We start from the raw sequence: 22,685 nt of genomic DNA on the forward strand, positions 1-22,685 counted from the left end.
CCGTTTGCGTCTAAGCATGCTGTAAAGGATGCTTTCTGTGAATTGCAAATTGAAATCAATTGTCAGTGTTTTTCTCTCAGCGAACCCTCATTGGAAGCGGGATTAACAAGGGCTTCTAGTCCTGATCAGAATCAACGACCCAGGAAAAAAAAGGCATTCTCACGCAACGTGGACGAATCGAATCGTATGTCACATTGTGTGCCTATGTTCAAGAATAGATAGCAAAGAAAGAGATTGGAAGAAAAAAAATTACGATCTTCCCAGCCATCTTCGGCGGTTCATTTTCTCAGGGAAGAAGAAACATGCGGTGTGGCAGAAAGCGAAGTGGAGAGGAAAGAAAAAGAAAGAGAAAAAAGACAATAGGAAAAGAAGCCGGGGTGCGGGGAAAACAAACAAGATTAACGTGACTGGAGAACTGCAGACCTCGGTTTCGCCTGTCGCTGAGCTAAATGTAACCTCTTCCAAATACATCACTCAATTCAGAACTACAATCAATACCAAGCTCCCATAAATCTCTCGGTCTCTGGCCCATCCTTTATCGGCACTTTTGGATCTGGTCACACTTATCCATCGGTAATGCTGTGTCCCCGAAGCGATGGGCAATGAGACACATTTCGCGTTTTTGGAGAATGGCTGGGCCTCTCATCCTGCAATAATTTTAGCCTCGTTAGATTTCTCTTTCCGTCAGGTCAGGATATTCCTAGTGACAATTTTGGCTGTGTATCCGGTCCTGGTATCTCTGCTGCGCTTTCGCCGTGTCCGATGGTTGCACCGGAGGTACCACTATCCTACGCGTGAATCCCTGTCGCGTATGACCGATAACGACGCCTGGGAGATCCAAAAAGTTTTGTTGCAGCTGGAGTTCCCATTTATCTACATCAAGGCTCTGCAGTTCGCCTTGTTCAGGGTATGTTCTTCCCCTTTCCTTCACCTGACGCCGAATGCCTAATGCAGTTGTGATGATAGACATATGGAATACCGACCATATCAGGGCTTCTCACAAGTACAAAGCAATTCTGTGATCCGGAGTTGTCTCTCAAGCGATACGCAGACACCACCGTCTTCATCCAAGAGTTCATCGGCTCGGCTCCGTCCTCTGCCCGCACCCATGCATCTATTGCGCGTACCAACTTTATTCATAGCGGCTACCGGGCTTCAAAAAAGATCTTGGATGATGACATGCTTTACACGCTGGGTTTGTTCGCCATTCAGCCGGTGCGATTCATCGAGAAATTCGAATGGCGCGGCCTGACCGACATGGAAAAATGCGCTATCGGGACGTTCTGGAAAAGCTTAGGCGATGGCCTGGAGATCAGCTATGATGTTCTTCCGTCAGGCAAGACGGGATTTCGTGACGGTCTACATTGGCTTGAGGAGATCATGGCATGGAGCGATGACTATGAAGTTCGCTGCATGCTTCCGAATATTAAAAACCACCAGACCGCGGCAGGGACTACAGCCATCGTGTTGTACATGGTTCCGAAGCCGTTACAGCAGGTTGGGCTGCATTTGGTGTCATTCATGATGGACAAGCGCCTTCGGAGAGCGATGCTGTGAGTGCACGACAGACCACTTGGGTAGTTGATTTTCATTTCAGACAGAACTAATTATATCTTAGATATGATGACCCCCCCGAATCGTACGCGAAGGTGTTTTCGGCGCTTCTGCGTGTACGTCGATTCGTCATGCGCCATCTTGCGCTCCCTCGACCAGATTATCTCCGCTACACCACATTCACTGACCAGCCCGATGAACATGGTTTCCTGTCATTCATCAAATGGGATGCCGCACCTTACTACGTGAAACCAACCATCTGGAATCGCTGGGGACCAACGGCTTGGCTCACGTGGATAATGGGCCGGCCGCTTCCGGGGGACGAGGGTGGCAAGTACCACCCCGAAGGATACAGAATTCCTGACGTCGGGCCCAGGTATTTCCTGGGGAAAGGCCAAGAGTTCCAGAAAAGAACTGTCGAGGGCTTGAAAACTTCGCGAACGGGTCAATGCCCGTTTCATTGATATACCATGTAGGAGAGGGTTTGGATAGAGCCGGTTTATGTTTATTTTTCACACAGTGCTCTTATTTTCTTCCTTCTGTTTGTTTCATTCTCAGGTTAGACAGATAGGTAGGATATAGAATAGTCAAGGTGCCAGACTAGTGGGCCCGTGAAGCAAACCTGCTGGATTACCGGTAGGTAGTAATTTCCACTCAGCTGGGATGCCCCTTAATGATGTTCAAGAGGAATGATACTCGGAGACCTTTAACAGGGGTTCAGAACCTATTAAAGGACATCGCCCCTGAGTTAGTACGATCCTTCGTGGGATATACTACCTAAAAGCTAGCTGAGCGCCAATCGACCAGACTAAGAACTGAGCCGCGGAGCTACGTAATCTACTGCCTGAGGCAGCAAGGCGCATCCTGGCGGAAAGCAAAGCCGGACGGCATCTCCCCGCAAGGTCTGGACCAAGTCATGTCTACCATCTTCACATCCCTGGGAATCTCCTATTCGATTTGCGCTACCATGATGGCGACCCAAAGCCCCGACGCCGTCTCAAACCCCGCGACATCGATCAGTTTCCCCCAGGATCCGTCCGAATTCGACAGCGACCCGCGGGTCTCTTTCTCCAAGCTAGACAACAAATTCATCCTGGAAACCGATGAGGGAAACGAGTTTGAATACGATACGGTGCTGAAGCGATGGATTCCGACGGTGTGTGCGCGCTTTTTCTCCAGCTGGATTCCCCTGCTGTGCTTTGTGGTGGTGATTGAAAAACAACAAACCTTGCCCCTCTATGCGATATAATGTCTTTTTTTCTTTCTGTTGTTCGTTTTTCGATCGCTATTCGCTTTGCCACGACGCAGCGAAGCGTCGAGGGAAATATCTCTTGTTGTAGATATGCCAGCAAGGCTATGGCTCGCATGAATTTTGCTTGGCTCTGAAACTGATCCTCTGGTTGGCGCCACTCTTTGCGCGCCCGTGGGTGTTCTCCAGGTCGATGATGACTTGCTCCGACAGCAGCAAGAAGCCTACAAAGTTCAAGGGGTCGATGAGAACGAGACAGTGACGGCGCAGCAACTGAAACAAAAGCGGAAGCAACAGGCAAATGACGAGGTGAGTGCTGTCTCCTGTGAGCTTTCATCATCTGTGATAGAGAAACTCCATCCAAATATCTTGAACTAATGCCATGAGATACGATGCAGGGCAACGGACAAAAACCAAAGAAGCAGCGTGTCAACACAGCCGTATTCGTCACCTCGATCCCTCTGGATGCAGGCTTCGAGGAAATCCGAGATACCTTCTCTAAATGCGGGGTGATCGCCGAAGAAATCGACAGCGGCCGTCCTCGCATCAAGATGTACAACGACGACGACGGAAAGTTCAAAGGGGAAGCCCTTATCGTATACTTCCGACCCGAGTCGGTCAACCTCGCTATTCAGATGCTGGATGATTCGAACTTTAGGATCGGACAGGAAGGTCCTCAGGGGCCCATGCGGGTTCAGATCGCAGATTTCTCGTTTAAGAGCCAGCAAGAGCAGCCGGCCAGGACTAGCATGAGGGATAGGAGAAAGATCATACAGAGGACGCAGAAGTTGAATAGGTACGGCATACATCATACATCGGATGAGCGGCGAATCAAGTGGCCGTCGACCGGAACGTCGTCGGCGATCTTGAACTCGCGCTTTTCGTTGTTGTCTTTAGTGCGAGTTGCCCGAGCTAACATACTCGTAGCAAACTCGCCGATTGGGACGATGACGACCCATCTACGTTACCGGAAACCAACTCCAAGTTTGAGAAAATCGTCATCTTGAAGCACATGTTTACTTTGGAAGAGCTCAACGTACGAAAGATCCCTGAGTTTCCCTAATCATGTACGTTTCACACGACTGACCCATTGGCAGGAGGATCCGGCCGCCATTCTCGACATCAAGGAGGATATCCGTGAAGAATGTTCCAAACTGGGGGAGGTGACCAACGTTGTTCTCTACGATAAAGAAGCCGATGGAGTCGTCATGGTCCGCTTTCTCGAGCCAGAAGCGGCCAAACGCTGCATCCAGGTGAGTGCATTCCCGAATTCTATTCCTATAACCGCTACATCTACGCTCTATCTCGTGTCACGTGATCCATGTCAGCGCGAGAAACGTAAATGTAACAGTGTTCCAATAGAATTGGGAGCTAATCATGGCATTGCCTCTCTCAGGTCATGGATGGACGCTACTTTGGCGGAACGCGCGTTGAGGCATACATTGCCAATGGCAGTGAGCGGTTTAAGAAGAGCAATGAGAAACGAGCGGCGTTGGAGGATCTAGCGGAGAGAGGACTTGATGCGGAAGACTCGGACGAAGAGCAACGGTTGGATGAGTTTGGCACGTGGTTGGAAAGCTCTCATACGGTGGAGAACACGGCCAAGTGAATAATGATTGAATTATGTGTACTTGTATCATAGGGGATTTTCGGGCAAAGCAAGTAATCAGGGCTTCCCTAACTGCTCCGTACGACAACAAAGAACAGTAGTTAAAGTCTGGTTCGCGTAACCACCCCGTAGGCAGGCGGTGAGCAACCCTCCGATTCTTCCCCTGTTATGGCGCCTAACCCCATCGGGCCAGCCCCTTTTTGCCTGCCCAAGGCCGACGACGCTAAACCGCAACGGGGTGTTGACTGAGTTGTTGATGCTTCCCGCACACTTCCTTTCCTCCTTCTCACCGCTCAACCCGTTCTTTCTCTTCTCCCCTTCCTCCTTCTCCTCCACCTCCTCTTCCTCCTGACGGACTTTCTGTCGACTCAACCTCCTCAATCCACCCCATCCGCCTTTTTCCAACCTACTTTTCCCATCAACACCGTCACAATCCCACCCAACATGCGTGAGATCGTACGTGATCCTCCATCCCCTAACCCCTCTCCAGACGCGTTTTTTGTTTGGTTCTCCGTCCTGGAGACCCCACCGGTTCACTGCGACCTGGAATGCTGACGAATATCTTCTCTTTTTAGGTTCATCTTCAAACTGGCCAGTGTGTAAGTGCAACCCGATGTTGAATTCGAAATCCCTCCGGATGGGATCGCTGTTGGAACGCAACTAAACTGGAATCGGGGTAACAGGGTAACCAAATTGGTGCCGCTTTCTGGTAAGTCTACACGTTGGCATTGGCAGTCTGGGCTATCCAGGATCATCTTCGATACCTTGTGACCTATGACTCTCAATCCTTGATACTTGATACTTGTTTACTGATAGGTGAATAGGCAAAACATCTCTGGCGAGCACGGCCTTGATGGCGCCGGTGTGTAAGTACATCCCGCGTTTACACCTATCAAAATCAGAATCGACGAGAGAAGAAAAGAAAGAAATGATCATGGTGGGATTGGTTGTCTGATGGGGTGAACAGTTACAATGGCTCCTCCGACCTTCAGCTGGAGCGCATGAACGTCTACTTCAACGAGGTTCGTTGCCCGAAAATTTTCTATCTCCTTTCGCCGATCCGAAACGCCCCGTACAAAGCTCTAACCCACGCCTTCTTCATCTTCTAGGCTTCCGGTGGCAAGTATGTTCCCCGTGCCGTTCTGGTCGATCTTGAGCCCGGTACCATGGACGCTGTCCGTGCCGGTCCCTTCGGTCAGCTTTTCCGCCCCGACAACTTCGTCTTCGGCCAGTCTGGTGCCGGTAACAACTGGGCCAAGGGTCACTACACCGAGGGTGCCGAGCTCGTCGACCAGGTTGTCGATGTCGTTCGTCGCGAGGCTGAGGGCTGCGACTGCCTTCAGGGTTTCCAGATCACCCACTCCCTGGGTGGTGGTACCGGTGCCGGTATGGGTACCCTCTTGATCTCCAAGATCCGTGAGGAGTTCCCCGACCGCATGATGGCCACCTTCTCCGTTGTTCCCTCCCCCAAGGTCTCCGACACCGTTGTCGAGCCTTACAACGCCACCCTTTCCGTTCACCAGCTCGTTGAGCACTCCGACGAGACCTTCTGTATCGATAACGAGGTATGTTTCGGCATGTCTTGATGCCACTCACCGAGGCATTGGAAATTAATATTCGACATGGGGGATACGAGAGGCTGACTCGCTTCTAGGCTCTGTACGACATCTGCATGCGCACCCTCAAGCTCTCCAACCCCTCCTACGGTGACCTGAACCACCTGGTCTCTGCCGTCATGTCCGGCATCACCACCTGCTTGCGTTTCCCCGGTCAGCTCAACTCCGACCTCCGCAAGTTGGCCGTCAACATGGTTCCCTTCCCTCGTCTTCACTTCTTCATGGTCGGCTTCGCTCCTCTGACCAGCCGTGGCGCCCACTCTTTCCGCGCCGTCTCCGTTCCCGAGTTGACCCAGCAGATGTTCGACCCCAAGAACATGATGGCTGCTTCTGACTTCCGTAACGGCCGTTACCTCACCTGCTCCGCTATCTTGTACGTGGATCCCTATCTACATTTGCATTATAACTTTCAACGTCCATTCCAGTTACTGACTCTACATCTAGCCGCGGTAAGGTCTCCATGAAGGAGGTTGAGGACCAGATGCGCAACATCCAGAGCAAGAACCAGACCTACTTCGTTGAGTGGATCCCCAACAACATCCAGACCGCTCTGTGCTCCATTCCCCCCCGCGGCCTCAAGATGTCCTCCACCTTCATTGGTAACTCCACCTCCATCCAGGAGCTCTTCAAGCGTGTCGGCGACCAGTTCACTGCCATGTTCCGTCGCAAGGCTTTCTTGCATTGGTACACTGGTGAGGGTATGGATGAGATGGAGTTCACTGAGGCTGAGAGCAACATGAACGATCTGGTTTCCGAGTACCAGCAGTACCAGGACGCCTCCATCTCCGAGGGTGAGGAGGAGTAGTAAGTGACTACCGGCCCGGTCATCATCAAGCCAAGCTAACTGATTTCACAGCCTCGAGGAGGAGCCCCTTGAGGGTGAGGAGTAAATTTCTCCAGCCCGGAGTGACGTGAATTGAGATCTGCTCAGAGTAATACCCTTGATAAGCCTACGTTCTCTATGGCTCTGGCCTGGGTACAGGTCTTAGTCCACCAAATTATTTTGACGGAGCGTTTTTTAATTTTCTTTCCTGTTCTTAATTTTGAAAGGCTCGAAGGCCCTTTGACCAATTAAATCAAATAGCACATAGTTTAAAAACAATTATCCACGCATCTGTCAAGGCACTGGTTCTTGTGTAAATTGACGACTAGCTGCTTTCTTAGAGCTAACATCTTACGCGAGGAATATCCTTGGTTCTGTCGGGTAGAGACTTATTGAGACAGACATGGTAGGTACCCTGCATCCATTGTTCGAACGACTCCAAGGTCTTGCTTGGTCCATTAGCCATATATCGATGGAATGGTCGTATCTTGGACCAAGCGTTAACTTGATGATGGTAGATAGAGGGCTCGATGTCTACGTATGAAGTTTGTGCTTTGAGTATCGAGTAAGTATGTGCGTAACAAACAGCCGACAGGAGAGGTAGGTATCATTGGAAAAGAAGAGGAACGAGATATGGATTCATGTCAGTAAGAATTGATATTCACATAGCTATTATAGAACAAAAAGGAAATAAAAGTAGGTACAGTCAAGGGGTATTGTAAGAAAGGAAATTATAAGAATAAGGAATATAGGAAGAGATAGAAATCTGAGAAGGAATGGGGAAAAAACGATCAATCAATCACACCCCCGGACCTAGACACCGGCCGGGGACTGGGTCTAGTTTGGTATGATGATTCGCTCAGACATCTAATCTAGGCTTTGGTCTCGTTCCCCTCCACAGGTGTCGCGGTACGCTTGGAAGCTGCGTCTCCGTTCTCACTGCCCGGGGCGCTGATGACGTCGCGGGTGATTTCGACATAGTCGTACTTAATAAGGGATGTCATGTTAGTATGGAAGATCCAGAACATACAACAAAAGTTGGAGGGAAGGGGATAGGGGAGAGACATACGGCGAATTCACCAATCTCGGCGTCGTCAATGCCCATGATTTCATCCTCCTCGGGAGCACGCAAGCTGAGACCGGGGATGAGGTTGATGACGAAGAGAATGATGCAGCTGCCGAAGAACGAGTAGGCCATGCCGGAGACGGAGTCGGCGAGCTGGTAGCCCAGTTGTACGTAGTTGTGATTGATCCAGCCGCCGTCGATCTCGGTGGATCCGTCCAGACGAGCGATGTAGTCACTATAAGCGAGAGGTAGGAATTAGCCGTGGTTCTTGAACACCCGGAGATTCTTATGCTGAAGCGCGGGGAGGAGGGTTGACTTACGCGGCAAATAATCCGGTCAAAAGGTTTCCCACGAGACCGCCAATACCGTGGACAGCGAAGATATCCAGGGCGTCGTCAACACGGATCAGGTACTTGAGCTTGGTGGCATAATTGCACGAGACTGCGCCGACGACACCGAAGATGAACGCCGCCCAGGGAGTCACGAATCCAGATCCTGGGGTAATAGCCACCAGACCGGCAATCACGCCGGAGCAGAAACCTACCGTCGACCATTTGCGTTCCAGGCGGTAGTCGAGCAGACACCAGGTGACACCACCCACGGAGGCCGCAAGGTTGGTCACAACAGCAGCCATCACAGCCCGCAGGTTGGCGCTTAGGGCAGAGCCGGCGTTGAAACCGAACCAACCAACCCAGAGAAAGACGGTGCCGATGACGACGTGGGTGACATTGTGGGGACGGTAGTTGAGCTCGTGGGTGCCATGTCCGCGACGCTTGCCTAGCATCAGGGAGTATGCGAGGGCGGTACAGCCAGAGGCAATGTGGACTGGCGTGCCACCCGCGAAGTCCAATCCTCCCAAGTTGAAAACCCAACCAGACGAATTCCAGGTCCAGCAGGCGAGGGGATCGTAGATGATGGTGGTCCAGATGAAAATGAAGACCATGCAGGGAAGCATACGGCCACGTTCAGCGACAGCGCCTACAGCGAGAGCAACTCTGTGTGTGATTCGTTAGATTTGAATGGAGGATATCGTGACTTGACTTGGATCAATGTGGCAACGTACGTAATACAGGCGAACATCCCTTGGAAAACGGCGAACAAGAGATCGGGAACCTTGTCACTGCCCACCGAGGGTGCAGCCAGAACACCTTTCATTCCAAAATTCTGGAGGTCACCGATGTATTTTCCGGCTGTGTGAGAGAAGGCCAACGAGTAACCCCAGAAGAACCATTGAAAGGAGACGACTCCGACAGACATGATGGAAAGCCATATTAGGGACAGTGCAGACTTCCGACGGGCGAGACCGGAGTAGAAGAACCTAATAAGTGGAATCACATTGTTAGCAAAGCCATTCTCAAGTGGACTGGACTGGTCGTTAGATGAATAAGAAAGATCGGCCATACCCAACACCGGGAATCATCAACAGAACAAGAGCTGTCGAGGTAACAACCCAAGCAATGTCACCAGACTGGGAGAGGTTAGCTGACATTATCCTGTTCTCTGTTTAGGGCTATCATGAGTACTCACACTGTACCAGATATTGAGATCTTCCGTCATGGAGTCACCCCCGGTGCCAGTCTCCGTTCCATTGTAAGGGACAGGGTATTCCGCCATGATGTGGTATGCCACAAAGCAGTGTCAGGACTTCTGGGCTCTCCAGATAGGATCACTGGAGGCGTTTATCTATGCGTTTCGAATTTTTGCCCCTGGAATCGGACGTGTATGCTGAACTGAATACTGCGCTGGGAAGAATGGATCCAATAGCGCGAGGTCCCAGAACTTTATGCAGGAGAGGTCGAAAGGAAGAATTGACGGGATAAACAATGTGACAGGGACAGAGGCGATAAATAATAAATCTCATGCAAGCGCGGATCCAGTCAGGACGCCATCAGCTCCACCGTCAGCTGGGGTTTTGATATCAAAAGCCAAGCCCTATCCCAGCGGATAAGGTCAAAGGATTACGAGCCCGGGCCATTGATTGCAAGATTAGAGTAATGGGTTTAGATCTCCCCACGTCATATCTTTGTTCTTCTTTTCCTTCTCCCGCCGTTCGAATCATTCATCCTCTTTGTTTGGATCTCCTTTGATATCTTTGAGCCCTAGACAAATGCCAACGGGAACCGGAGGGTGCCCAAAGGCCAAAAGGGGGCCAAAGGACCCGGTACTTTGGATAGAGTGGATGATATCGGATAGGGACTGGTGGGAGATAGGAGCGTAGTCACCAATCATCCGAGCCCAACTACCTGTTTCTTTATCTACCTATCAGCATGGCCGTCAACTGCTGTTTATTCCTCGCCCAATTGCCTGAGCGGAGATCTTTTCTGAGCGTGGGGAGATCGCCATGAAGCCCTAGAGACTCAGAGGATGAGCCCATCTTGGATGTGGTTGACTCTGATAGTTCGTGAGATATACTACTTTCCCCCTGCATTGAGTGATGGCCAGACTGGGTCAATAGTTCCTGGATGGCCATAATAATTCAAAATCGGAGATGTTTCCTACAAGGAGTCCGGTCTCATCTATCACTCTGCCATATCAGTGCCTTATCTGCCAATCAGCAGGCGCCGATGGGTGCTTATCATCCGGTTCCTCCCACACATTGTGCTGACCATGGATCCTGGACGGTGCTTTGTTCGCGGAGCCTGATAGACAAGCCCCTTGGCAATTAAATACGAACCTCTTCGAATGAGGAAGCTTTGATCGTTTGGGTCCCGACATCGGCAGCCAACAATGAATCTGTTTACCTGGAAGGGAGGAATCAAGGAAGAAGATAGAAGCAAGCCCAAGAGTCAACCACAGACCTTCCGCAGTACACATCAGCTGATCATCCATAGAAAAGATACCGAGCAGTACCTCTTTGGCAGGCAAAAATGATGGGCGCTGCGAAGTCGAGAAAAGTACCTTTTACCTCCAGGACCGGAAGTAGAGATAAGCCCTCGGGCGCTCATTGGTGTTCGGCATCCCGAACGCTGGCCTTGGCGTTGCTGGCCTGAGGTTGACACGTCCAGTCGGTCTTCTTTTTCTTTGCTTCTTTTGTTCTTGGGAGTGATTCTGCTCTCGCCGAAGTGAATGGTGTCCAGTCGGACTATCAGAGGCACGGAGGTTTATCAACCCTCGAGTTCTATCACAGTTCGGATCATTTGGCCCGCATGAGAATATCTTCACTTCTCAACATGTCTTCTACAGAGTGTATTGTACACCAGTGGAAATGTGTTTCAACGATGACTTCACCAGCTAGATGGGAGGGTACTTGCAGATCCCGAAATAACGCAAGGACTCAGCTTTGTTTCATCCCATGACAGTCACTAAATACTAGCCATCTACAGATTAGTTCAGGTACCAACATTTGTAATGAGCACCGGTCGATCATGCGAGACAATGCGCCCCAAACAATTCCTTGGGTTGCATTTTCTCCTGTTGAACCCACCTCCATGAACAGGGGCAGATCGTCCATGTTGTTGTTATCTTGCTGGCCTTGAGATTTCACAGGGACCCGCAAACGCCAAGTTAGGCCTGTCGGTCCCGCTGATCAGCAGGTGGCATCTCAATGCATGCCACTATCGACATTCGAGCTCGGTCGATACTATGTGAGCACCGAGCAGTATTTGTCGCAATGCTGTCTATGTGCGAATGTCTTTATTGGATACTATTACCGGAAACCCCGGTGTTTCAAAAGGGGTAACAATGGAACCGATAGGACGAGTGTCATTCCCGTCTATAGATATTCTGCGGCCTTATTCGGCCATCTTCCTTTCCCTAGGGGTTTTTCCCTAGGGGTTAACGGGGACTTGGGAAGTTACACATATACTCCTTACCTGGATTGCATCCCTAGATTTTGCAAAGTAGCATTGCAGGAGTGGTAATCTGCTCCTGAAAGGAAGACTGGCAAGGGCGTTAGTGCATGATCTTGCCTGTTGTCAGCCCTATAGTTGACCTTAGGCTATCGTTTATTTTTGAACCCAAGTAACGAGCATACATCGATTATCGAGTCCATAGCAGTTACTCTCAGCTAGAAGAGAGACGATCACTCAAGGCAGCCATAATCGCAGAGATATGAATAGTTTGGCTCCTTCTTCCCTGTCTTCTGTTTCCAATACCGACTGATCTCTTCCTTCGTGGTCGTACTATCATGGGCAGCTATACTTCGAGCAACCAAAGCGTATTTGTAGGACTACTATTCCTCGAAAGACGTTCTGGACCAGTGTGTGTGAACCATGGCTCTCTGCACATTGACGTTAACCATGTGCTGACTCATCATATAGACTTTTGTAGTTCCTCCAGCTCTCCGTTGGCACACTTCTCTTCCTGTACCTTCAGAATTCACTTAGAAGACCTTCCTGGTTAAATTCCATACTACGACTATATATCCACTTTGTGAATGCATGGAAGATAAGAAGCAATCTTTGTTTATCCGCCACTCCACTCTACTCCACTTCACTCCTTCAGCCACCGATCGGAATGCACCGCCACAGCCCCTATATCTCCGCCTGAGGCCGTCCATCCGATCCGTCATCGATCAAGCTCATCATGGAGCCGCACCAGGACCGTGGATTTCCCCAAATCATGGAGCTGCCCGACATGAACAATCATGATTCGGACGGCTCGGGGTCCTCCGACGAGCTCCTTCAGCAGCCGTACGCCGCTCTGTCGACTCCGGGATACCCAGAGAACTTTGACCCTCAGATCCAATCCACGCCGGCCACCACCATCACCTCTTCGCCTCCTCCATCGCATACGACCGGTCTTCCCTCCTGGCCCAGCACCACCTCCTCGCGCCCTCGCGGTACCAGCCTCAGCACTCCCTCCGCCCTAGATCAGGTACCGCCATTGGACGGCACTCCTGTGTCCGACGCGAGACTCCAACGCCCATCAGGCCCCGCCAGAACGCCGTCCAACACCTACGCCCCCCAACGTCGTCCACCGCAGTACATCAGCCTCCAAAATGACCGTCGCCGTTCCTCCTCTAATAAGCGAACCCCAAGACGCGACCCCAATGCACAATATCGAGCGCAGGAAAAGGCATATGTGCAGCGGATCCGCGCGGACCCGCAGGCGTGGTATAGCCACTTCGACGAGGCTCAGAACATGGGACCGGCCGTCGGAGACTCGGATCTAGAGGAACCGTCGCCTTCCTCGGAGGTTCCGTTCGAGGATGACGCCTACGATCCCGATACTCAACTCTTTCTGTCAGACGATAACCAGCCAACGCTCGAAGAACTTAAGAACCCAAAGAATCAGGAGAGGCTGGAATGGCATTCCATGTTGGCTTCGGTGCTGAAAGGAGATGTTGTGAAGCAGGAGAAGCAGCGATTGCTTGGTTCTGCGGAGACGAAACGCTCGGCGGCTCAGAACAGTGCCATATGGTTGGGTGTGAGAGCTCGGACGTGCGGACGCAGCGTCGCTCTGCAACACAAACTCATCGAGGAAGCACGCGCGGGTCTGGGGCCTATCATTGAAGACATTATCAAATTCGAGATCAAGGGTGAGACGGAGATTGGAAAAACGCCCATAAAACAGGTTGAGGATATTGTGGAGCAGATTGAGAAGTGCGAGATGCTTTACTCGACGCACAAGGAGCTCGAAAGCGAACAGCCCCGCGTTGCCTCGGAGGAGTTCTGCTCTAGCCGTGAGGCGGTCTTTGCATGGCACAATACAACAATCCTTATCAATACGGAACTCGCCATCTTGCGGAAGTGGGTTGGAAACGACGAGCTGGACTTCAGCAAGCCGAGAGACAAGACGACCAACAGCGACCTTTCTGACGAGTCCTCCTTCCTCGACCGCATCATGAAAGAGGACGGACTTAGGACGCTTCAGGGCGACCACAATATGTTAATGGATATTGGCGAAGTGATTCAGAAGGCCAAGAGTACCCTGATTGAGAATGCGAGCAATTTCGCAAAGCGCCATCTGCCTCCCTACATCGAAGAACTTCTGACCCTCATCAACTTCCCCTCTCGTCTTATGCAAGAAATCATCCGAGTCCGCCTCTCTTACGCCAAAAATATGAAAGACCCGGCCTCACAGTCTCCCATTTTGGTCGATCAAATGATCTCCCAGTTTCAGATCTTGATGAAAGTTGCAGTCGAAATCAAGCAACGCTACTTGGACATCGCTAGGCCTGAACCTGGCTGGGATCTTCCGCCTTGTATCGACGAGAACTTCGACTCGGTGGTCTTAGACGCACTGAAATATTATTTCCGACTGCTAAATTGGAAGCTGAATGCGAACAAGAACACGTTCAAGGAAGCAGAAATTCTCGAACAGGACTGGGAGTTCTCTAATCACATTGGACGCCAGCTTGAAGGTGGAGACATCGAAGTCGCCGAGCAATTCAGGTAAGATCTCCATCCCTGGACAAGAAATTCGAAGTCCATAAACTAATTGATCACTAGTGCTTTGACCGCAAAATCACTCCAGCGTCTAATGCTTCATTTCGAGCGAGAATTGACAATAATGCCAAATGAAGACCCGGCCGACATGGACAAACGTTACAAGAGCGTGTTGGATTCGACTCGGATCCGTCAACGAAAGCTCTATCGTTTCTCCAGGTTCCTTCGACAGCTTTTCGAAAATGCCACCGAATACAACCTCTCCACTGATATTGCCTACGACTTCTTTGAAGCCCTTCTCATCTCGGACCATTTCCTCATCAAATCCCCTATTTCTATTGGCCAGAAGGGAGTATATCTGTTTGCTCACCCTGCCTTGTGGGATCGCCCCACTGACATCCAGGCAATTCTCGGAACATCGTTTCGCGAAGAAGATTTGCCGAAAGATACCCCTCTTGCGCCGTATCTGCTGGTAGTTCGGCCTGAGAAGCCCTTGACATGGTCCGGCAGGGAAATGCAGGTGGATGTGCTGGAACAACCTACAGACCTGCGACTGGGAAAGCTTCGCCTCGTAGTCGAAGGAACACAACAGCGATTGTCCAATGCCCGTCAAGAGTTGGCTCAATTAACTGGCATTCAGCTTGATATGGCTATTGAGCAACGCGCGAATCTGGGTCGCGTGAACGTGGAACTCAACAAAATCAAAAAGACCTCATTCAAGCTCTCTATGACCATCATGGATAGTGTGGCTATCATCAGGGACCAACTGAAGGAAAGAGGCATCGAGAACCTCGATCTAATCCAGGCCTGTTATGCCTTTGCTACTGAATTCGGTAACCGTTCTTCAAACGTCGACCCCAATAGACGGGCCATGAACAGCGCCAGACTTGTTGAGCTATCTCTCGACTGGGTGTCCTTCGTTTGTGATGACTGCGATGCCGCCGATCGGAAAACCTTCAAATGGGCCGTGTCCGCACTTGAATTCGCTATGGCCATCACCTCCAGCAGACACCTTCTTTCCATCGACGATGTGCAATTCTCTTTTCTAAGGCAGAAAGTCGCTGGCTGTATGTCGCTTCTGATATCCCACTTTGATATTATGGGCGCTCGGTCCTCGCGCGCGGCCCAGGCAGAAAAGCAGCGTATGGAAGAGCGAGTAGGAGGACGGAAATTCGGTTCCGGCCGGATCTTGACGGACGAAGAAGCCACGAAGCTTGTGCGTGAGCAGCGTCTGTCACATCTCAACGAGATTGAGGACAGGAGGGTTGAAGAGAACGCGAAGCGCCAGGCTTTGGGTAGGGTGCTTGAAGGGTCTAACGAAGCTGACAGGTCCTTGACTGTCCTCTCGTCTTCTGCGACCAACGTGACTCTGCGTTGGCAACAGGGACAATTTATTGGCGGTGGAACGTTTGGTTCCGTTTATGCCGCCATCAACTTGGATAGCAACTATCTCATGGCTGTCAAGGAAATTCGATTGCAAGACCCGCAGCTCATTCCCAAGATTGCCCAGCAAATTCGGGACGAAATGGGCGTGCTTGAAGTTTTGGATCACCCGAATATTGTGTCGTACCATGGCATTGAGGTGCACCGTGACAAGGTCTACATCTTCATGGAATACTGCTCCGGAGGGTCCTTGGCGAGTTTGTTGGAACACGGCCGTGTCGAAGATGAGACAGTCATCATGGTTTATGCCCTTCAACTTTTGGAGGGACTGGCATATCTGCACCAGTCCGGCATCGTGCACCGAGATATCAAACCCGAAAACATTCTGCTTGACCACAACGGCATCATCAAATATGTCGATTTCGGTGCTGCCAAAATCATCGCTCGCCAGGGCCGTACTGTTGTACCCATGGATGCGTTCGCTGGTCCCAACCCCAAGGATGCGCTGGTTCCCAAAGACGCGCAGCTCGCGCAACAACGAGGCAAGAACCAAAAAACCATGACTGGAACCCCTATGTACATGTCTCCGGAAGTAATTCGAGGAGACTCTTCCAAGCTGGTCCACCGCCAAGGCGCCGTTGATATCTGGTCTCTCGGATGTGTGATCTTGGAGATGGCCACTGGTCGTCGTCCCTGGTCTACCCTGGATAACGAATGGGCGATCATGTACAACATTGCCCAAGGAAATCAGCCGCAGCTACCTAGCCGAGACCAGCTGAGCGATGTAGGCATCGACTTCCTTCGCCGTTGCTTCGAGTGTGATCCTTTGAAGCGATCAACCGCGGCCGAGCTACTTCAACACGAATGGATTGTCTGCATCAGGCAGCAAGTCGTGCTCGAGCCTCCGACTCCTAGCAGTGACCACGGCAGCAGCATAAGTTCCAACTCCTCCAACAGTCGCAACAACTCTTATTACTATGCTTAAGCACTGCCGTTCTTTCATGTGTTTCCTTTGCTATCATCAACGACACCTCTTCATTGCATCCCTTGTTTTTTACCCTGCTTCACTTCACTTTTTCTTGTCTTTCCTGTCTTGTTTTACACTTCATACGCACTCTTTGTTTACCCCATCCCTTATACACCAAAAGATTGCATTTGATACCCATACAACTGCCACAATCTCTTTCAGACATGTGCTTATAACCAAATACCTCTTGTTCCGTGTGACGCTGTCGTTTGCTAGCTGAGCTTTTTCTTATCTTCCACTTCCTTTTCTTTGACATCAAGTTCTTTATGTCTACTTCAATTTTCCACCTAACATTGGGAGGAACACATCTTGTTTGTTTTCAGTTTCTTTCTCCCCTGTTGGCCTAGTAGACTGGCTGGCTAGTCGATCAGTCCAGTTCGGTCCGTTCAGCTTCTCTTCTACTTTGTCGTTCTTGCCTCTTTTTGTTCTGTATATATCGATGTCCAAAAATACGAAGGGCTCGTATCGTTAGGTGTTCTAGGTCTGGTTGATCTGCCTGAGTAAATAGCACTTAGGTATGGAATGGTATGAATGGAACTGTTTCCAAAATTGGTCCTGTTAGAAAGCCCTGAACCCGACATCATCAGTGTTCAACCCTCATATTAGCTATACCACCTTCCTAGTCATGGTAGCGTGGGCGGAGTGGTATCCAGTGTCCTTAAACTAGTGATCATGACGAAGAAGTCTCGCTTTTGCAGGATCCGATTATGTAATCTCCGAAGACGAGGCTGAGGTCGCCGCTTACGAACCGACTAAGGCGATCTAGAACGTAAATAGTAAAGACCTTTGGATCCTTTCGGGTTTTTCTATGGATATGTTGGTTTTTAGAGATTGTCTATTCGTCGATTTCCTTTTTTTTCTCCAAACCATTGGGCTCGGAGCTCTCCTCGGAGGAACGAGACTATTTAAACAACCATAACACGCACTCCTAGCCTGTCAGTGTCAAACAAAACCTCCAAAAATCACCGATCCATAAAGAAGAAGAAGAAGAAAAAAAAAATATAATCCCAAAATGCCCTGCACCATCATCGCCTTCTTCGCCCGCAAACCCGGTCTCACACCGACCGAATTCAAAACCCACTACGAAACCACGCACATCCCGCTTCTCAAAGAACTCGCCGGGCCTCATTTCCCCATCGCTCATAAACGCTTCTATCTTCCTCGGACGCGGGCCCCTGATGCTGACGAGACGGACCATTCGAATACCGCGTACCCGGCGCCTATCTTGGCCGGGGAGTCTGCGGATTTCCAGTACGATGTCTACGCGGAGCTCACGTTTCGGGATGTTGAGCATTTCGGGGCGTTTCATGGTGCTTTGATGAAGGATGGGGAGCGGCTTGTTGCTGACGAGGAGCGGTTTCTGGATAGGAGTAAGATGAGGGCTGTTAGGGTTGAGGAGCCGGTTGTTGCGAGGGGTGGATGAGTGATGTTTGTATTTGTCTGATTAGAGGTGCGTTGCTGGGATAGAGGGTCTGGGGAGTATGGCACAGTATCTGGTTATTTGGGAGTTGCTGGATTCGCGTATAGATTTTGTTGCGTGCTGAGTATGCAGTATACCTAGTTAATGTATCATGTATGTGAATGTCGCCGGAATGCATGGTCATAAGATAAACCTCCCCTTAGGGCTCGGGACCAATTTACTTTCGGGGCTCTAAGTCTAATAGTATAAGCTTGTATAAGATAGCCTAGGAGGGTGTTCTTAGAAGATCGCTGTGGTCGAGGGAAAAGGTAAATGAATGTCGGATTGAACTAAATCATCTCGATCCACCATATGACCATTCCATTTCCACGGTGGGTCACATATGCATTAAACTGCCCCAAACATACTATAGGACGGCTCGTTCAACTGAAAGAGCCCCTGTCATCAAAGCATGGTTTATAATGTGCTCAGACATCCGTCAAGGCCAATAGGGCTAGCAAGGGGAGTGGGCCGTACCTTGGACAAAGAAAGACTTGCAGCCATGTTTCTTTATACTGGATTCTGCCGGTAGCATCCTTGACTATATGTATTTAAGTTATTTTGAACAACGTAGAGTGTTGAAATCTCCGGTTCTGCTAATCAATAGCATAAAGTTCCCCTCATTCCTGTCTTTCCCTCTCCTCGAATCCCTTACCTGATCCCTTGATCCTCACTCAGCCAGAATCTTGTTCACTTACCCTTGGTCTACAGCTCATTTGCAGAAATGGAAGAGGCTAGCCATTCTCGACCTGCCGACTATATCATCGTCGGCGGCGGCACGGCAGCTCTAGTCGTTGCCTGTCGGCTCTCAGAGAACCCCAATACGCGCATCATTGTCCTGGAGCGGGGCAAAGATGAATCTAAGGATGCTCGCGTCAAGGATCCCCTGGCGTACGAGTCTCTTACGGGCAGTGAGATGGATTGGAACCTCAGGATGGCCCCTCAGGCCGGACTGAACAATCGCAAATTCCACCAATCTGCGGGAAAGGCCGTGGGCGGATCATCCATGATCAATGGTTGCATCTTCCTTCCCCCGGCTGCAGCGGGACTCGATGCCTGGAGTTCGCTGGGGAATCCCGGCTGGAACTGGGAAACGCTGGCGCCCTATTTCCACAAGGCATATACCCTGCATTCAAGGAGCGGGGAAGCACAGGCCGGTCCCATCCAAGTGAGCTACCCGGTGTCTACAGAGAAGGCCGACACCACTCTGCTAGATGCTTGGAAGCAAGCATTCGAGGAGAATGGCTATCATTACGCCGGCGATTTCGTTCCTGAAGGGACAACCATAGGCACACGGCCATATACGGCGACGATCGACCCGCGGTCAGGAGATCGGAGCAGTGCAGCCAGCGGATACGGCGCTATACTTGCTTCTCGCGCCAATGTGGAAATTATCACGGGCGCAAACGTGACTCGGATCCGGTTCGACTCTGCTGGAAATCGAACTGCAACTGGAGTGGAGGTGCAAACTGAAGCCCAGGGGACCGTCATCTTCAAACCCACCAAGGAGGTCATCATGGCCGCGGGGGTGCTCAACAATCCCAAGATCCTCGAATTGTCTGGGATCGGGGACACAGATCGACTCCAGGAGCTCGGCATTCCGCCACTCGTCCATCTGCCCGGGGTGGGAGAGAATCTGTCTAACCATGCCATCAGTATTCTGACCGCCCCTTTGAGGGACCACCCGGACCTCAAGGGCATTGCACCCGGCATGAAAGCAAACGCCTTCATCCGCCTAGGTCCCCCAGACATACACGGGATTCTCGCTGGCTCCCGCGAGGGCAACGATTACCCTGCCATTTCAGGGATCCTGGATAACCCGAACGAGGCGTCCGCATGCATTCACTTTGCCGTCTACCCCGGCGATGTAGCCGTCGTGGGCGTCTTTCCATCCTATCCCTTCTCGCGGGGCAGCTCCCATATCCAGTCGGCGGACCCGGCCGACAACCCCAGGATTGATCCAAAGTTCCTGACCAGCCCCTCAGACCTCACTTCGATGGTTCGACACGTCCAGCACTTGCAAGGGATCCTTCGTTCCACCCACCTCCAGCCCTTCGTCGACGTGCCGCCGCCCAACGACATAGAAACGCTCACCCAAATGGTGCGCGAGTCGATGGCGATCCCGACTGCCCATCCATGCGGTACGGCTGCTATGCTTCCCCGCGAGAAAGGTGGTGTGGTCGGACCAGATCTGAAGGTCTATGGCGTGAGTAATGTCCGGGTGGTAGACGCAAGCATATTCCCCCTCGTTCCGCAGGCGAATCCCATCTCCACCGTGTATGCAGTGGCTGAACGGGCCGCAGACTTGATACGAGCGTCTTGACCAGACTATGTTTCCTTTCCCCCTGCATCGTTGCTGGTTGTATATTTATTGGGGTATGCTTTTTGTAGCCAGTAGTAGCAACCTGAACTGAGCAAACCCGAATCAGAACCATTGCCTCTCGAAGATAAACTATAGCTGAACTGGGTAGATAATCAGGCACGCGTATATATTGAGCTGACTTAAATCGAAACAAAAGTCTCAGATAATGCGAAGTCACCAGAGTTATCATGATAAAGACACGCGCATAGAATCACACAAGGATGAAATCATTTGACAATGGTAGAAGGAAAAAACCAACCTCTTCAAGAGATGGTGATGATTTCATTTAGATAGCGGCAAAGAAAACACAACCTATCTAGATGGATTGCATGGGTAGGTGGGGGTAAGGCAACATTTCGTTCGTTTCGTAAAAAGAGAGAAAAAATCGACAAGGGTAAGACATGAAATGAGGACTGAAACTACCAATGGAAAGCTGAGATACCGGTGCTCGCATGAACCGAAGAAAGGCAGGGGATAGACAAAGCAGGAGAGTAGTAAGTAGTACTAGGAGGCAATGACAAAAAGAAGAAAGAAAAACGAAAACCTGGTAATCGAAGACCACAACCAATTGAGACGCCAATTCAAAGAACCGTCGTAAACCATAGACAGGATAAAAGCTTGCTGTCTTCAACACTTCAAAAAGAAAAACACCGTAGCCATGGGAGATGCCATCATGGGCAAAGAAAATGGAGATAAATATAGAGAGGATGATGGCGATTAATGAGACCTATAAAGGCGAAGAGATGAGGTGAGAAGAGTCGATAACCGGAAATGCTGGAGTATACATCTCAACGGAATTCAATCGCAGGAGTGCAACCGTGATCCTCGACATGTTTTAATTCCAACTGTTGATACCTTGAGGTTTGAGTTAGTATATATGTGTAATAGGACGGAACTTATAACATCGAACTTACTTCTCGCTCTTCGCGTGGAAGTAGATGCCTGTGACATCCCCCGCTACCTGGTTAAAACAAATGTAATAGAATCCCTCGAAGCTTGCGCCCGAGATAGACCTCACCCGATGGTCGGGAACGAGGAAGTATTCTTTCCATCGCATAAAGATATGCTCGCGCTGGGCAAAGTTGCGGTAGGTGAAATCGGGCCTCTTCGCCTGCTTAGCCAGTGGTCGCCAGGCGGGAAATCTGGCCCAATGATGCATATCAGTTTTCTCTGTAGCTCCCCATGCTTCATTCCGGGTCTTGAAAGTGTGTTTGGTGCCGATGATCTCTCCTTCGAAAAAGGTCGTCAAAGTGGGGTGATCTTCCGTGAGGCCTGTGCGGAAAGCCAAAGTCGATTAGAGGCAAAATTGAGACACGCATTGATTTGAACCACAAAACGGTTAAACATACCCTGAATGCGCAGATATCCGCAGAGGTAGGACTCGACCATGTCGACATGTTTGATCTCTACGTCCACATTATAAATCTGACGGTCCGACTGCTGGGTACCCGTAAATTTGCTTCCCGGGCGCAAAAAGGACGACGTATAATTCGGCAGAAGCTTTCAAGGATCAGCAAGGTGATGCCACATGGGTTTAGTCAGGTAGAAGAAAAACTTACTCTGATATTGGAGAATTCATAGCTTAGAAGGGAAGCACTTGAGGGTGTGGCGACTGGAGGGGAGGGAGTGTTGGCGGAGCGCGATGACTGGTCGCCGGTAGGGCTCAATCTGCCGACAACGGGCTCGTCCTCGGGTTTGTTTGCGTCCTTCATTGGTGCGCCAGGGGTGTTTAAAGGGTCGGAAACCGTTTGGGCGATAGCATCGTCCGAGCGGATCAGCGCAGACTGCGCCGATGCAATGACCCGGGAGAGCGCATTATCAGGAGTGTCGCTCTCCGTGGTCGGAGAAGATTCGGGCGAGTCTCTCCACAACGATGACCTCTCTAACTCGGGAGGACAAGTGGTGCGAGCAGAAATTTCATCAAGGATTGATGTGGCATCGAGACGTGGTGTGTTGTCACTCGGGGTCGGCATTGAGGCGAGTTAAGCCAAGGGAGGAGATGACATCGGATCCGACTAAGTAAACTGGCAGGGTTTCAGGGCACCGACGAAGTAAGGGGAGAGAGGGCGACAACGGAGGAGGGGGGGTGGCAAGAGAGATGGTTAGGGATGACAACCACAACGACAAATACAGGGAAGAGAAGCGAAAAGAAAAGAAAAGGGGGACAAGAAGGGAAGGATGAAAGAAGCAGAAGACGAGTGAGGGAGG

General features: G+C 50.7%; 8 protein-coding genes across 8 annotated transcripts; 6 read left to right on the plus strand and 2 right to left on the minus strand.

Moving 5' to 3' along the window:
- The first annotated feature begins 468 nt into the window (after nt 1–468).
- Nucleotides 469–2,299, plus strand: LDX57_003693 (uncharacterized protein). The gene is made up of 3 exons (XM_046085351.1): nt 469–907; nt 967–1,553; nt 1,619–2,299. The coding sequence occupies exons 1-3, from the start codon at nt 596–598 to the stop codon at nt 2,016–2,018; spliced, it is 1,299 nt and encodes a 432-aa protein (XP_045941314.1). The 5' UTR covers nt 469–595; the 3' UTR covers nt 2,019–2,299.
- Nucleotides 2,300–2,521: 222 nt separating this feature from the next.
- LDX57_003694 (U2 snRNP complex subunit CUS2) lies at nt 2,522–4,412 on the plus strand (the record flags this gene model as incomplete). The annotated part of the gene is made up of 6 exons (XM_046085352.1): nt 2,522–2,710; nt 2,993–3,112; nt 3,202–3,599; nt 3,731–3,839; nt 3,901–4,056; nt 4,200–4,412. The coding sequence occupies 6 exons, from the start codon at nt 2,522–2,524 to the stop codon at nt 4,410–4,412; spliced, it is 1,185 nt and encodes a 394-aa protein (XP_045941315.1).
- A 247-nt stretch (nt 4,413–4,659) lies between these two features.
- Nucleotides 4,660–7,155, plus strand: TUB2_1 (tubulin beta chain). Its single transcript, XM_046085353.1, has 9 exons — nt 4,660–4,868; nt 4,988–5,011; nt 5,096–5,121; nt 5,237–5,278; nt 5,380–5,434; nt 5,522–5,977; nt 6,067–6,401; nt 6,473–6,832; nt 6,885–7,155. Exons 1-9 carry the CDS (start codon nt 4,857–4,859, stop codon nt 6,916–6,918), a joined length of 1,344 nt encoding a protein of 447 aa, XP_045941316.1. The 5' UTR covers nt 4,660–4,856; the 3' UTR covers nt 6,919–7,155.
- Nucleotides 7,156–9,748, minus strand: AMT1 (ammonium permease MEP2). The gene is made up of 6 exons (XM_046085354.1): nt 9,445–9,748; nt 9,321–9,385; nt 8,981–9,235; nt 8,238–8,912; nt 7,921–8,152; nt 7,156–7,837 (listed from the first exon to the last, which is right to left on the minus strand). The coding sequence occupies exons 1-6, from the start codon at nt 9,529–9,531 to the stop codon at nt 7,724–7,726; spliced, it is 1,428 nt and encodes a 475-aa protein (XP_045941317.1). The 5' UTR covers nt 9,532–9,748; the 3' UTR covers nt 7,156–7,723.
- A 2,693-nt stretch (nt 9,749–12,441) lies between these two features.
- Nucleotides 12,442–16,614, plus strand: sskB (putative MAP kinase kinase kinase SskB; the record flags this gene model as incomplete). Its single annotated transcript, XM_046085355.1, has 2 exons — nt 12,442–14,252; nt 14,310–16,614. The coding sequence occupies 2 exons, from the start codon at nt 12,442–12,444 to the stop codon at nt 16,612–16,614; spliced, it is 4,116 nt and encodes a 1,371-aa protein (XP_045941318.1).
- Nucleotides 16,615–17,668: 1,054 nt separating this feature from the next.
- Nucleotides 17,669–18,079, plus strand: LDX57_003698 (EthD domain-containing protein; the record flags this gene model as incomplete). Its single annotated transcript, XM_046085356.1, has 1 exon — nt 17,669–18,079. The coding sequence occupies one exon, from the start codon at nt 17,669–17,671 to the stop codon at nt 18,077–18,079; it is 411 nt and encodes a 136-aa protein (XP_045941319.1).
- A 309-nt stretch (nt 18,080–18,388) lies between these two features.
- On the plus strand, nt 18,389–20,438 carry LDX57_003699 (GMC family oxidoreductase; the record flags this gene model as incomplete). The annotated part of the gene is made up of 2 exons (XM_046085357.1): nt 18,389–18,394; nt 18,798–20,438. 2 exons carry the CDS (start codon nt 18,389–18,391, stop codon nt 20,436–20,438), a joined length of 1,647 nt encoding a protein of 548 aa, XP_045941320.1.
- An 827-nt stretch (nt 20,439–21,265) lies between these two features.
- Nucleotides 21,266–22,450, minus strand: LDX57_003700 (GID4/VID24 family protein; the record flags this gene model as incomplete). Its single annotated transcript, XM_046085358.1, has 4 exons — nt 21,266–21,332; nt 21,392–21,749; nt 21,827–21,977; nt 22,037–22,450. 4 exons carry the CDS (start codon nt 22,448–22,450, stop codon nt 21,266–21,268), a joined length of 990 nt encoding a protein of 329 aa, XP_045941321.1.
- Between the last annotated feature and the right edge of the window lie 235 nt (nt 22,451–22,685).

The sequence above is a fragment of the Aspergillus melleus genome (genome assembly GCF_016097325.1).
Source record: "Aspergillus melleus strain CBS 546.65 chromosome Unknown contig2, whole genome shotgun sequence".
Taxonomy (NCBI): domain Eukaryota; kingdom Fungi; phylum Ascomycota; class Eurotiomycetes; order Eurotiales; family Aspergillaceae; genus Aspergillus; species Aspergillus melleus.